The 14,930-nt window shown below is 41.9% G+C and overlaps 1 protein-coding gene across 2 annotated transcripts in view; it reads right to left on the reverse strand.

The window, feature by feature from the left end:
* Positions 1-483: 483 nt before the first annotated feature.
* zgc:153039 (uncharacterized protein LOC767698 homolog) overlaps positions 484-14,930 on the reverse strand; it is a 60,534-nt gene continuing 46,087 nt past the window's right edge. Inside the window, exons 11-14 of one of the 2 annotated variants that reach the window (XM_053873701.1) lie at positions 11,706-11,880; positions 6,434-6,580; positions 3,817-3,900; positions 2,501-2,573 (exon numbers count right to left, since the gene is read on the reverse strand). In XM_053873701.1, coding sequence (XP_053729676.1) covers positions 3,848-3,900; positions 6,434-6,580; positions 11,706-11,880 — 375 coding nt within the window. In that variant the 3' untranslated portion in view covers positions 2,501-2,573; positions 3,817-3,847. Of the gene's footprint in view, positions 2,574-3,816; positions 3,901-6,433; positions 6,581-11,705; positions 11,881-14,930 lie in introns of both variants that reach the window. The other variant, XM_053873700.1, reaches the window with a different exon arrangement.

Below are 14,930 nucleotides of genomic sequence, written 5' to 3' on the forward strand. Positions count from 1 at the left end.
CACGCGCACTCCAGATGCAATTCCCATTTTTATATTCGATCCTCTTCCTGTCACATTCTCTCAGGGCCCTCGAGGTTCCTCCAATGATGAATGTCAGCCTCCCTCACCGCCTCAGGAGCTATCGATGACTATTCGGTTCTTATTCCTCCAATACGCCGGTCAGCGCACAGCTGAGGAGGAATCCATTTCAGTCTGTTTGGCGACGCCGCCGACAGTAGAATGAGGTAATTTGGCGGCTGCCCCCCTCTAGCATCTCTCAGTCAGAGTGATCTCAGTTTACCTCCAACAAACAATAGCTGTGTAAAACTCAGCCATCACGTCCTGATATCACGGCCTGGAGGAGAGAGAAGGCAGAGGAGAGACAAACTGAACTATTATTTTATTTTATTTGAATTTATGGAATACAAATGTGAAGAGTTTGATTCAAACATTTTCTACACACCATTCACTCTGGATTCAGAGTGGAAATGTATCATTGGATGCAACGTAAAATGTCCCACACTGCATAAGAATATTCCAAAAGTCAGTCTTGGCTATGTTTGATAGTGCAAACAACTGATACTCTGAGTAGCACCGTTCAAATGTCGGAGCTGGTACCACTCTGATGACACATATTATGAGGAACATCTGTCGAAGCAGCTCTAGAAGCAAATGTCAGTTAAAATTGTTCTACAAAGCTTAAAAGTACCTTTAATAGTTAATAAAAGCTCATGGAAAATCACAGTCTGTATTGGTCCTGTAAATACAGCAGGGTCAGCTTTTACACTGGAGGGCAGACTGACGTGCCGTGTGGGGGAGAAGCAGAAGGGATGAGAACGACCATTTGGCTTTTATCGCCGCACTCGCCATCTGAGCATCTCCTCTGGACATGGACCAGGATGGTGAATAACGAACCCAACTGCACTACATGAAGTATCTCACAGCCCGTCCTTCAGTGTGAGTGTGGAGGAACGACTGTCTTTTCTAACACTCTGGTGACTTCAGCTTTCTTCACAGTACTGCTCACTCATTTAATGCTGCACATAATTCAGCATTTATTTGAGAACCGTCAGACGAAGCCAAATGAGGCCTGTATACTGTTATTTGAGCTATTTTGTTGGCTGTTCAAAATGATCACACTTATTCACATTGCTCAGTGATTGTGTTCAAGTGTTGGTGCATAGGTTTCCTTCAGTTTCCGTCTTGTGAACCGCAACTCTGTCTTCAGTCATCAGAGGCACTGACCAGCAGCCTGTCAGTGGTTCTCCGATGATGTGATGCTGTGTAGCTAACAGAGAGTTTAGAGAAGATACTAAAAGTTCAGGCACATTTTGGGAGCTGAAGGCAGCGAGAGCTAGTCAAGAGTGATGGGCTGATGAGGCTTCATGAAACAGTGTCCGCATTTTCAGAGGCCAGCGGGTGGCACTGTCTGCAGAAAATCTTTGGATTTCAACAACAATTTTTTAGGTTTTGAAAATCATTTTAAAACGGACAGCGCCACCTACTGAACTCTGAAAATGGGGGTGGTTCTTCACAGACCCTCATCAGCCCATCACTGTCTGTCTCAGAAGTATGCTCCCTAAAAATATTTCAATAAACTATGCAGGAGTTTCACAGGTTTCTCCGTTGTGTTTTGACGTTGCTCTTCCTAGCTGGAAGATGTCAGAGGTCAGTAGTGATGACCGGTGTGACACCGTGAATGAGCAGCGTCGGCCCGAGGCCCTGTGTCAGCAGCTCCAGCTGGTGCAGGTAGGCCGTGTAGCGGCGGGTGTCAGCTGGCGGGCGGGGCAGGTAGAGGAAGCGCACAGCCGGCGGAGGGCGGGCCTGATCCAAGATCAGCTGATTGACAGCTGCCAAGTAGTCGTCAGAAAGACGGGTGGTGTTGCTCGGGAAGCTGTTGGCGTAATCGGCATCGTCCTCCTCTCTTATCGCCTCCGTCTCCCCGTTGATCGTGTTGCTTGTACCCGCCAGCTTCTTCTGGCCCCACTCACCCTGCCGCTGCCAGTGTAGCGCCACCTGCTGGTCCCATGACACAGGGTAAATCTGAGCCTTGATTCTTAGCTCTTTCAGCAGCTGCCCCAGTTTCTCCTGCGAGTTCTTCACGCTGCGCCCCTCCTCCACGCACAGGAAGATGCGGAGTGTGGCCCTGCGCCAGGCTCGCACCATGTTGAGGATGCAAGCTAGCTGCAGGAGGAAGAGAGAGCAGGTGTCCACGTAGCTGCAGCTGTCCGGCCGCAGCAGGTTCACGGGCCAGACGTCCACGAACAAGCTGGCTTTCCCTGGGAAGGAGGAGGACTGGGACAGAACCTGAGCCCGATCAAAGCTGTTAAAGTGGCGAGCCAACACCACGTTCTTCAGCATCTTCATTGCATCAGCAATAATGGCTACATACTCCTGCGGACCCAGAACCTTCCCGTCCCCGAACTCCCCACCGTCTTGTCTGTCTCCGGAGCCGCGCAGGCAGGCGAAATGGAAGGGTTGTCCCAGGCTGTCTTCTGCAGGGCTGAGATAAGTGAGTGATGAGTCGATCAGTCGGTCCCTCGGACGGCTGTCGTCATAGAAACCCAGAACCAGGGTGTTGGGGCGCATCCCACCTACAGAAAAAAGAACGGAATCAAAAACTTTTTTCAGGGTGGAAGTGAATGAACAAATAGAAATGAACTGAAGTTGATATAAATAAATTATAAATTTTTTTATATTATAGATAAAAGCCTATGAACATAATTTTTATATAATTAATAACTCTCTGAGTCCCTGACTGTCTGATCGACTGGATCGGGAAAGGATGGCGTTGTAGGTACCAAATGTGTCCTACCTGCTGCGGAGTGATGACGTCACATCAGGCATATGCGGTATTTTAATGTTTCAATGAGCCTGAGGAAATTGAAATAAAGGATTTCAAGGCGCTTTCTAACACATGCGTTGCATTTACTTCCACAAAATCCGATGTTTGTCATCGAATCATTTCCGAAGTTTATGTCCGTTCTTCTCCGCAGTCTGCGGAACAACGCGCGTCGTGATTGGCTGACACGTACTGGATATTGTTTTTACAAAGAAACGACTAAAAATACCTTCAGAAGAACAATTATCTGCTGTGGAGTCTATTTTGATTTTTGTGCGATATAAAATAAAAACAAAGCTCCACACATGTCGATGAGTTGTTCCGCAGACTGTGGAAAAGAACAGACATAAACTTTGCAAACGATTCGATGACAAACATCGTATTTTGTGGAAATAAATGCTACGCATGTGGTAGAAAGCGCCTTGAAATCATTTATTTCAACTTCCTCTGGCACATTAAAACATAAAAAAAAGATATCGTATATGCCAGATGTGACGTCATCACTCCGCGGCAGGTAGGACACATTTGGTAAGCGTACACATTTGGTACCTACAACGGACAAACAAGTGTCAACCGGGAACACATGTACGTAACAGCAAATCTATCATTACCGCATAATTATAATCACAATATTATAGCTTTCATCATAATAGATTGCAATTAAACAAACAAACTAGATGGTGCAGCAAATCTGTGAATATAGCTAAGGCTTTTTTAAAAGCATCTGGTTCAGTCAGCTGTCCAAACTTTTCTTTCCCACTTTGTTTAATCCTAAAAAAGATGTATATGTTTCCAGCTCTGAAGTGGCTGTGGACATTTTTTCTGTTCAAATAAAGTGTGATTGATCCACGAACGATGAGCCTGCCACGCTGCTGAGAAGCGGCTTGTCAAATGATGAAATGTAAACCGCTTGGGCACAAAGATTTGACTTCCTCGTGTTTATAGCAGGATATGATGTGACAGAAGCTCAGTCAAACAAACCTGCAGCTATTTACCATGTCAACTGTCTTTATGTTGAACTGCGTATCATTTTTCTCCATTCATTGTGATGTCACTTCGAGCCCAACACAGATTTATGTCTGAATCAACAAAAGCAGAAAAACTGTTCACTCCAATAAACTGCCTCCATTAACAGTATTTGACAGACCTGCATGATATTTTACTTATAATCACGGCACACTTGCTCTTCACTTCGCTGCTCATTACATTTCCCAGCTGAGGAATCACTAAAACACATATTAATAAAGATCAAAAGAGTAAATTGCTTCAATTAAACACCCACAACTGAAGTTAGTACTCAAAACACCCGAGACTCTACGGATGTCTGTCTCATCTAAAACTGTACAGCTTTTAACGAAACGAAAAACTCACTTATATCACTGCGAAACTCACGTTTGTACTGAACATTTGTCTCTGTGTCTTTCAGTCTATTCAATTATGAAACAAAATATAAAAATTAAGATTTTTTCCATATTAATTTTCAAAACAGTACATTAGAGAAAAGATAAATAATTTTTAATGCAGCTGATTTGGTGCTGAACAAAAAATGATTTTGACTAAATTCTAATACCCTCTGCTGATGCAAACCAGATGCTTGTGGGACCTCTCTGTCTGGCAGTGACGGCTGATGAGGCTTCATGAAACAGTGCGCTCATATTCATATTCATTCATTCAGTAGGTGGCGCGCTTGGTTTAAGGGAAAAGATCAAATCCAAAGATCCCAGAGCAGAGGGTGCTCTTCATTGGACTCTGTTTCATGAAGCCTCATCAGCCCATCACGACTGTGTGCTGCACTGAATGTACCTTTGAAATGGTTCACTCAGTTTAAATAGCATCCATAAACACAAGAACTGCTCCTACAAATCATTCAAGTTTGAGCCTTAACTTCAATCTCCTCGCACTGAAACAGGTTGGTTGTCTTTGATTTGACTTTGGATCAGAGTAGTTTCTCCACAGTCACCCAGTAGATCAGTCAATAAAGTATCTCATTTTATTCACGATCCGGCTGCTACCGGCATGAAACTGCCGTCCCACAGGCACTCTCTCAGGGGAAGAGCGGGACAGACGTTTCCTTCAGATGGTCCTAGCCCAGACAGAAAAAGCCGGACACGTGGAGATCGTTGTGGACCAGGGGGTCACACACAAGATGAGTATTATCGCAGAAAGACCAATTCAAGGCGTCTGAGTGAAAAAAGGATGATTTGCAGTAGTGGAGGGCTTACAGCAGACCAGGGCAAAGTGCGGCTTGGGGGCCACATGCGGCCCTTTGCCTTTGTTTTTGCTGCCCTCATGACATCAGACTAAACTATACAACTGATAAGTTGTCATTTTCTGTCTTTTTTTTATCCTGTAACCATTTTAGCCAGTACTAGTTCAACAGTAAAGACGTTTGTGACAAAATTTTTGTTTCTTCATTTTGTTGGTCAATTTAGTATTTTCCTCAAAATTTGTTGAAAGAAAATTCTAAACATATTTTGAAATAAATGTTCATCTTCAAGATTTGGTCCCTAGTTTGATTATGAGTTCTATTCAAATAAAATGCAATGATTTTTATAGGGTTCATGCCACATTTACACTTCTTAATATCCTTGCTTCCACTGAACATTTTATGGTTCATTTCATCCTTGTTACTTAAGATTTTGTTTCTGTCACATTTCGTGGTCATCACCACCTTTCTTTTGGCATGATGGCCCCTTACAACAGTCACAGTTTATAATGTGACCCTTTAGGAAATTTAACTGCCCACCTCTGGCTTACAGTATATACATGTTTTACATGCAAAAATAACTACATGAACAAATGATACACAGGCCAAGATTCCAATTGGTTTGCAAGCATTAAGCGAGGAAGCAAAAAGAAACAAAAAGCAAAAAAGAAACAATAATAATGATGCCTTTCACTCTACATGGTCCCATTTCTAAATAGTTGTGTGATTTGAAAACCACTTGATTAGAAAACTGAAATAGAAAAAAAATCTTTTGAATGCATCCAGAAAAAAAGAATAAAACAGAAGACAAACAAAACATCAAAGGGAAAAGGCAAATTCTTCACAAACATAACATCAAATGCTCCACCAGCAAAATGACTAAAGTGGGTTCTTCAGGACTGGTAATATTAATCACCGCTGAGACAGTAGTATTAAAACATTACTGTCCACTTGAGAGGAAAAAAAAAACACTGAATGAGAAAATATTAAAGAAAAGTGCAAAACAGAGCTCTTGTCAAAAAGCTACTGCGAGGAGTGATGGTGTTGTGTGCAGTTTGTGTTTCAAATTCAGCCTATTTGTCTCTTTAAAAACCAAGTCTTTTCATCGCGTCTGAGAAATGCAGCTGCTTTCTGGGAATTGTCATTAAGCACAAAGCCATGGTAAACAGGAACCATGTCTGAAAAATAATCAGGCTCTTCATCTAGTATGGCTTTTAGAGACTACAAATGACCAGAGAAGTCAAAAGTCTATCGTATCAAAAGAAGCAGGGTGTAATGAAAGCTTCCTTGAAAACAACATGGTGTTTGTCACGTGAACATTTCATTATCATGGAACAAATTGAATGGTAAAAATCTTCATTTCAAAGTTGCCTTTTGTGTTGCATGTCTTATCGAGGAACACTGACCTAGTCCAGAGATGAACAGCAGATGCTGGATGCCGTGACGAACAGAGTCTGCTAGTGTCAGGTTCACAAACGCCTTGATGTTGAGATGGTCGACCAGCGACAGCCAGGAGTCATAATGACTCTGAAGAGGGTCTGACGGTAAAGTGTCTGCAAGAGAGTAGACAAACAAAGGAAAAATGAAGGACCATCATGCTGGACAAAAGATAGAAAGTCAGTGGGAACCATGGAAGCAACGACTTTAGGATGGTGAACAGTGAAGTAAAACTGCGAGTCACCAAACACACATCTGGCTCCATCGAGATACATGTTTGTTTCAGTGAGAAGAGATGGAACAAAAATTCAAGAGAGATGAGTCATTGAGTGGACATTCGGCCCATCAGTATCCCACCCAGTATCCCCCTTCAATTACTGGAGAAGGGCGGTCAACATCGTACTTATGTGCAAGTGAACATATACTTATCTAGAGCTTAAAACCTTCTTGCTGTTGAGGCTGTGGCAAAAGCACTATGGATAGGCGATAACCTATGTACATGATATACCGCCAAACACAATCTCCACGATGACAATTCTGCATCCAATAAACACGCAGCAATAAATTACACACATGAACATGACAAGACCGTGACAGCACGCCGTGTTCTCCAGCTCCGCTGCGTTTGACGACACCGGTGTGTGACAGCTGTGGACAGTGTGGTGGACTATAGTTCACACTTGTAGTTTTTAACTTATTTTTAATACAGGGAACCTTTGGTAATGACACTGGTCCACTCTGAGTCTCTGGATCTGTGTTTATTTTATTAGATGGAGTGGTCCTCATAGGTTCTCTGACGCGGCCGTCTGCCTTGGTTCACATCAACACATGCAAGTCTCCCGCTGCACTGGCGCCTCGGTGAAGCACCGTGGTGAAAACAGTTGGATATTGGACGGACCTCTGCTCCGGTATTGGTGGCGGCGTCCTCTTCCGCGTCCCCATTAGGGTTCACTGATTGCGGACACACTCTCACAGGCAGCACCAATGCTACAACCTGGCATCAGGTAGGGACCATCAACAAATTCTAAAGCGGTCAAAGTATTAGGGAAATCTTCTATAAGGCAATAAAAAAACAGCCATTTTAGGAGAGAGAATTGGAGAGAGTATTGTGAATTGAAAAGGTTTTACATCACACAAGACAAAGGACTGACAGTTTGTTTGATGATTTGGAGGATAGACAATGTAATTTATTCAGATTATATCTAATATTTCTTCAATAGCATCTAGGAAATGTGTCCAGACTGGTCCATAGTTAAAGTCAACTGTTAAGAGACATGAGATACAGCAGACAGATGGCTCAATTTAACCCCTAAATAAAGCTGGCAGAGCAGTCTGTCAGACACCAGCGGCTTCTACCAGAGACGTTGAATTTCTCATCTCTACACTTGGTTAACTATTATATTTAAACATAAACAAATAATGATGTTGTAGACAAATTCCACTAATAACTTTTATCATAAAACATATTCAAGTGAGACTGTATTGTGTCCAACACATGGAATAGAATGAAAATGGATTTATGCTGATAATTATTGTGATCGCCAAAATTACAACATTTATTGTGATAACTTTTTCTGTCCATATCGCCCACCCCACAAACCACAATATAATGCAGATTAGAAGACAATGGTTAGATTGATCATATGGTACTGAGTGGTCATGATGGCTGAAGAGTCAGGAGAATTAAAACCCATGCAGGGCAGCGTATGTTGCCATAATTTAAACCTCACAACCTTTAAATTAATGGCGCATGAACAGTTTCTTCATTCCTCCACTCAACGTTGTCACCACGTCCCTGACACGTTGTCTTCTTCCGCTGCCTCGGCTAATGACAGCATCAATCAAGACGGGCGTTGGGGCGAAACACTCGTCGTCGTGACAGCTTCGAAAGGTGACGCTAATGATGGTTTGCTTTTTGGAATCAGATTTGCATCCACTCTTCAGACAACAAATGCTACCAAAATATGTCCATAAACTGACACCTGCCTTCCATTCAGTCAGCATTGTGGATGAAGCTCACAACTGAAGCTGTTAAAGAATATAGAAAACAATGAGTGAAAGTGTCTTCCCATCTGGATGGAGCCTCTGCAAGACAAAGTAAGTGAGGGGAAAAAAATTTGCACCTCTCACATAACAATCCCTTCCTCCTAATCTCCTTCACACATCCAGGGTCATCGAGATTCTTGCTGACTATTCACACCAATGAACGAGTTCCTGCTTGTAACTGGGCTAGTTCCACAGTCTCCACAAGCTTTGATTCTGTTGGGTCCGCCTAAGATGGATAAACACGGCTGTTGCTTTACCAAATGACAGTTTAAATTTGGGGTAACACTTTTAGAGATTCATTTGGATTCATGAATTACAATAAAAAATAATGCAGCGATCCAAATAACACAGTTTAATCACTTATAAATGTTCAGATGCACCACATTATACAGTGTGATGTCATAACCAAAATGTCCGTCATGAAAGAGAATAAAATTGCGCTGATGGACAACATTTAACTGTACACTAAAATGTACTGTGGACTGCAAGCAGTGGAGAGTTCCCTCCTCACTGGAGCACTTCCAGCCTGATTCATGAGGTCATGTGCAAGGATTCAACTTAAACTTGATTGTTTCATGATTCTAATGAACTGGATTCATTTCGAGTCACACCTCTAGTTGAAATATTTCACATTTGTACACCTACAAGTAAGCACAGGGGCCATCTCATTGGCCATCTCTGTCCTGGTTCCCGGTCACCCTGTTCAGAGAGGGAAAAGAACTGGTTTGGAGCCTGAAAAGTTGGTTCAAGGCTGGAACCAAAAAAAGTTGGGTTCACAAACCGTGATATCATCGGTGGGTGTGTTGTATTCTTTGTTTACAAAATGGGGATGAAGTCGACAAAGTGGTGGAAATTCAATTCACTTATGCTTTGTTTGCTCTGGCGTGAGACAGCTACATGAACTCAGACAACATTGACGTCTGCAAAACATATCGCCAACACACACAGTCCTTATATACCAGATGCAGCCGACATAATCATCTGTTCGCTACGAGACATGCTTGGTTACATGATGACACCAAATAATCAGAGTAAAGCAACAGTGTCTCAGGTCTGTGAAGAGACATTGATGGGGAGAGGACGGTGATTCAGTGAAGAGTTTCAATGATATTTTTGTTGGTCAGAATAACAGTAAATTGTTATTTACTTTGATACTTCAAACTGGCTCATGTTAAAATTCATTAACTATAATTGAAAATTTTCAAAAATGAAATCACCCGGGAACCTGGTAACCTCATGATATACGCAGCTGTGCTCTTACCACTATGCTACAATGTCAGGTGCTTAAAAGTCTGTGGTCTATTTATCACACATATAGAGTCATTCAGCTCGAAATGCCCGAGACATGGGAAGTGAAAACCTGTGACAAGGCTCATTTCTGTGTTTCTCACTCCAATTGGGTGAGTACTGGCTCTCCTGCAGAACATTGGAGCGACAGTGACACGTTTTAATGCCCTCCCACTTTAGTTCCGCTTAAATCAGTCTGAACCCGGACTGGTTTGATAGAAAGGTGCTGAGAGTCCCGAACGGCAATGGTTCGAGAACCAGAACCACGTCGGTGTGAAAGGCAGAGAACACAAACTTCACCGAAGCTTCTCATTTACACTTATATATTTTAAACCCAATATTATGATCCAACTTAGTTAATCAATATAAATAGATACATTTTGAAGCACTCAAACCAGGACTTGCTAACACAGCAGACGTGGTCGGAGACTGCAGCTCTTTCTGCACAGAAACAAGAATCCTTCGAAAGGGTTTGTTGATTCAGATGGTAATCACAACCAAATTGAACCATATGTCCCTTATCACAGTGATTCTTAACCATAGGGCCGGGGCGAGCGCCCCCTAGAGGCCCGCTAAAAGTTTTTTAGTTTTTACACCTCTGGGGATGAGAAGGCCGCGAGACGCTCAGTTTCAATCCATTAGCCACGTATGGTGGCAGTAGTGTGTCACTGAATTGACTTGATAGTTGCAAATCTGTGATAGTTAACAACTGTGGAGAAGTTCTTGAAAAGAAAAAAATAACAAAGAAAGTGATGGTGCCCCCAACAGGAAAAGCTGTTCAAATAAGCACCTGTTGACGCAGTTATGAAAATGAATTAGAACATTTAATGGCGATACTTTCATTTACACTTTAATCTTCTTTGGAGTTTAAATAAAATATATTATTTTTATTTTATGATATTTAGACATGGTTTTGTTATATTTATTATATTCAGAATTTTATTAAGTTTTTCCCATTTTCTCAAAGTGTATTTTTTTTCCTTTTTTTTCTTAGATTTGATGAATATAACTTGCACCTGGTTCTGCTGCTGGTTGGACAAATAAATATCTTTGTGATGACCACATGTCATTTCACAAGGTTTTGGTTTGTTTACGTGTAAGGAGATTAAATATGGTTGTTGATCACAAATGAAATCAAGAGTTATGAATCAGTTCTATTACTTGAATGGGCCTCAGGCTGATTTATTCTGGGAAAGGTGGGCCCCGATATAAAAAAGGTTAAGAACCCCTGACTCAAAATGCCATTGAAATCTGTTTAGAAGTTATTTTGCTGACCATCAGATAAACAACTGCGAGTCTTGACCCGGAGGGTTCCATCTCCTGCTGAGCGACTGCCAGCAAAAACTACATTACTCCAATACCGCATATGCAAATAGTCAGAAATAAACACAGCACACGGCACATGTTCTATTTTTGAATTAGGAAGTTAAAGCTATTAACCACCGCATTTAGAAAGACTTGAATTGTCGCCCTTGACTTCACATAATTTGTTCCACTAGAAACATAATTAAGCAGCCTGTGGGTGCGCTTTATAAAACAAAATAAATAATCAATTGCTTCATCTATTCATTAACATAACGCGAAAGTAGGATGGAAGATGAGAAATTTGTGTCAAAAGTCAAGTGGTGCTTTCAAATCCGCAGTCAACAAATCAGTTGAACTGCTGAAAGAACATTGAGAAATGCCACGTGAGGGTCGGCCAGTCATCACCAGGAGTATGTTGTCTGATAGATGAGCAGACAATATTGAAGACCATGTTGTTTTTCCTCAGTGAAAAGATTTCATCAGGAGTCAAAAGCCTCCCTTCCTAGTCATACCTACCACTGCCACCATGAACATCCTTCAGAGCTTGTCTTTCCTGCCTGCCATCTTTAAAAGCAAACACTACAATGGGTGAAGTGATCTTACTGAGATCTCCCAGCTGGACGTGTCCCAGGACATAGAGGCCACTCTTCTTGATGTCGTTGATGAAGGTGATGAGACCCACGCTGCTGCGAGGGTTCGAGACCATGAGCAGAACCTGCGGCCTCCAGAACTTGACGTGATCTTTCCTCACGTCCAGCATCAGGAGATACTTTCGAACCTGCAGGTGAGACAAACACGATAAACCATGTCATATAATGTGGAGTTTGTCTGTTAGGCGAGTCAAGACTTGATCCAGGAGTCATTTTTACCTCCGCCCACTCACATCAATATTTATAATAATATACTTTCTTTTTTGACAAGTGTGCATGTGCGCCAATCGAAACAAGTTTTCTTCAAACAACAGGATCCCTTCTAGAGACTTGATTCACTCACCATGTTGAGAACGTGCTCACATTAATGTCCAGTCAATTTAGCAGCATAATTACATCCTTTTCCCGGTGTCATTATCTCTGTTTGTGAGTCGTCAAAAACATTTCCGGCCAATTTTATTTTCGCAGCAATGAAGAATGGACAGGACAGAAAATGTGTTGAATAAATGTTGATAATGTAATATGTTATCAAAAAAAGGTGAAGTACACAGGTGCTGGCGCTACTGTTATTACTCCCAGGACCAGATCACTCTGGAATGGGAATGTATCTGATGAATACAAATATTCAGTTTTACAACTCACGGATATCTGTGTTATCAATTGAATAAAAACAACAATTAAGTAATCATAAATTTGGTCAGAACTGCCTCAGGCATTTGTCATGTTTGTCATTGGGTCAAACATCATGTGTCCACTTGCTGTTCCCATCCCTGCGTCTGTGAGCTTGACAGCACACGATCAACCAATGACCACACCTGCTCTCTGCTGCTTAAGCTTCATCACAAGATAGAAGATAACAAATTTGGCATTGATTATGTCTGACAATCTCTTCAAGCAGGAAGATTCTGTACCAGCATTGATCGAGAAGCTTCTGAGCCAGAAATCCCATGTGATCACATCTGATAAAACTAAGAGGAATGCATCAGCTGATGGTGGTTTTATACATGTTTTTAATGGAAGAATCCTGAAACAAGCCTAAACTAAATGACAGGAAGCGTTCTGCTGCTCACAGAACTGAAGTTCACACATGCCACCTGAAGGAATGGACTGGGTGAGAACGGCAGCGGAATGGAGAGAGATTTGCTTCTAATGATTAAGATCAAACATTTTTATTGACATTAATTCAATAAATGTCAAAACTCCCCCCTTTGCACCCTTGTTTCTCTGCCATCATGCCACCATGGTTTTTTGATTGGCTACATACTCTTTCACGTTACAGTTCAAACTGCGCGCGATCGGCTCTCCACATGATCAATATTGAACATGTTCACGATTGTCAGCCTGGAGTGTTTTTGGAGCCGACAGGCACATCGCAGAAATAAGTATTCTCTCATCAGATAATCTTATAAGAGTGATGATCTGGAATTAACCGTCCTCGGTCGGGAAGGTGCAAAATCGGGAAGAAAACAGCCCGATAATTGAGTGCAAGATGGACACAAGACACGAGAACCAAACCTAACCTTTTCTGTACTATGACATGAGGACATTTTCGATATAGAAGCACATTATGTCCAGGACATTAATAACGTTTATGCTCTTGAACAAAATAATGGTTCAAATGAATCCCAGCATGAGAGGTCCTCTACGGAGCTATTTCTGAACTCCATTATAAGTGCTTCAGGAAATGAGGAAAGTATATACATTTGTAGGATTATTGTGCGAGACCTTGGAGCAAAAAATAACAGGCAGGTGGACGTAAGTCCATTTGCAGAGCCATCAATTCTGGGCCCCTTACAGAGTTACATGCGTGACACAACTGGATACAGCTCCATGCTTCTGGGATGTACAATTCTGAGCCTCAGAGTACAACGGCTTCCTCTCAAACTAAAACAGTTTTGGGGATTTGTAAAGAAGGAGTGCCCTGGTGTAAATCACATGACAAATTTCATCCATTACCACATTAGAACCGGTCGGTTGATATAACAACGACGTCACAATAAATCTATTACGAACATTCATGACAAGGCTTCCTTGAAACATGAAAAGAAGGAAGCGAGGTAACATTTTCGCTGGATGTATCAAGTATAGGACAATTGAAATCATCCAGGTCAGTGTTTTAAAATGAATTGAAGTCTACATCCTCTGTGGAAAAATGCATTCTATATAACAGATCCATCAGCAGAGAACAGAGTGGCATAATTGTAATGGCCCCCCTGTGATAGCTTATCAGACATTGCAGTGTGAATGATGCTGAGCCTGCATTAGGATTCTCCTGGTGTGGCAAGTGAGCGGCATCAAGGGACCATTAAAGAAACATGATCATGTAGAACTGAAGGGGGATCCAAAGCTACAGTCTACTCAGAATGATTAACGCTGGATTTATACGCTCAATGGAATTAAGGACTTGACTCAAGAGCTACATATTTAAGCTACAAGAGCTTAAATATGCTGGATTCACCACCGTTAAATGTCTTAAAAAAGGGAGGTAGACGGAACCGTGCACCGACTTTGGTTGAGCAGTGGACCAGCAACCTCCAAAATATATATAATATATCAAAATAGTATTGGATCACACATGCACTTGTCATGCAGTTACCAACCCCAACAAGAGAAAAAGTAAAACCAAGTGTCTAAGTCAGTTTTCAAACGTGGGCCTGCACAGCCTCTCCTCCCCCCAGTGATGCTTTCATAATCAACAAAATGATCATTGCAGCTTAAACGAAAAACAAGTTCCCAGAGGAGCCACTGCCTCCACTCATCTTATCATGCGTCTCTCCTTATCTCTCCATTTCCTCCAGTCTTCATCTATCACGCTATCATCATTTTTTCCAATGCTTCTGTGCCATCCATCACTCTTTTTTTCAGATCATCCTCCAAGCCGATATATATTCCATCCCCATCTTTTCCCGTACAGGATAACATCAGTGTTTTTCTCGCCTTTGTTTGTCTTTATTCATTTATTCATCTCCAAACTGTTGTCACTCACTTGTTCTCTTCATTTTTTTTTTTGGTGGCCCACGACAGTACCTCTCCTCCCCTCTCATTGTGGACTTGGAGTGGAGTGGAGTTGGATTTTCCTATTCTTTTCATCAACTTTTTCATGTGCATTTTTCTTCTTCGGTGTTGGCTGCGTTCACAGTCTTCCTGTTTCTTGCCAGTAGTACAATGAAGTCATTTA

This window comes from Synchiropus splendidus, chromosome 8 (assembly GCF_027744825.2).
Source record: "Synchiropus splendidus isolate RoL2022-P1 chromosome 8, RoL_Sspl_1.0, whole genome shotgun sequence".
Taxonomy (NCBI): domain Eukaryota; kingdom Metazoa; phylum Chordata; class Actinopteri; order Syngnathiformes; family Callionymidae; genus Synchiropus; species Synchiropus splendidus.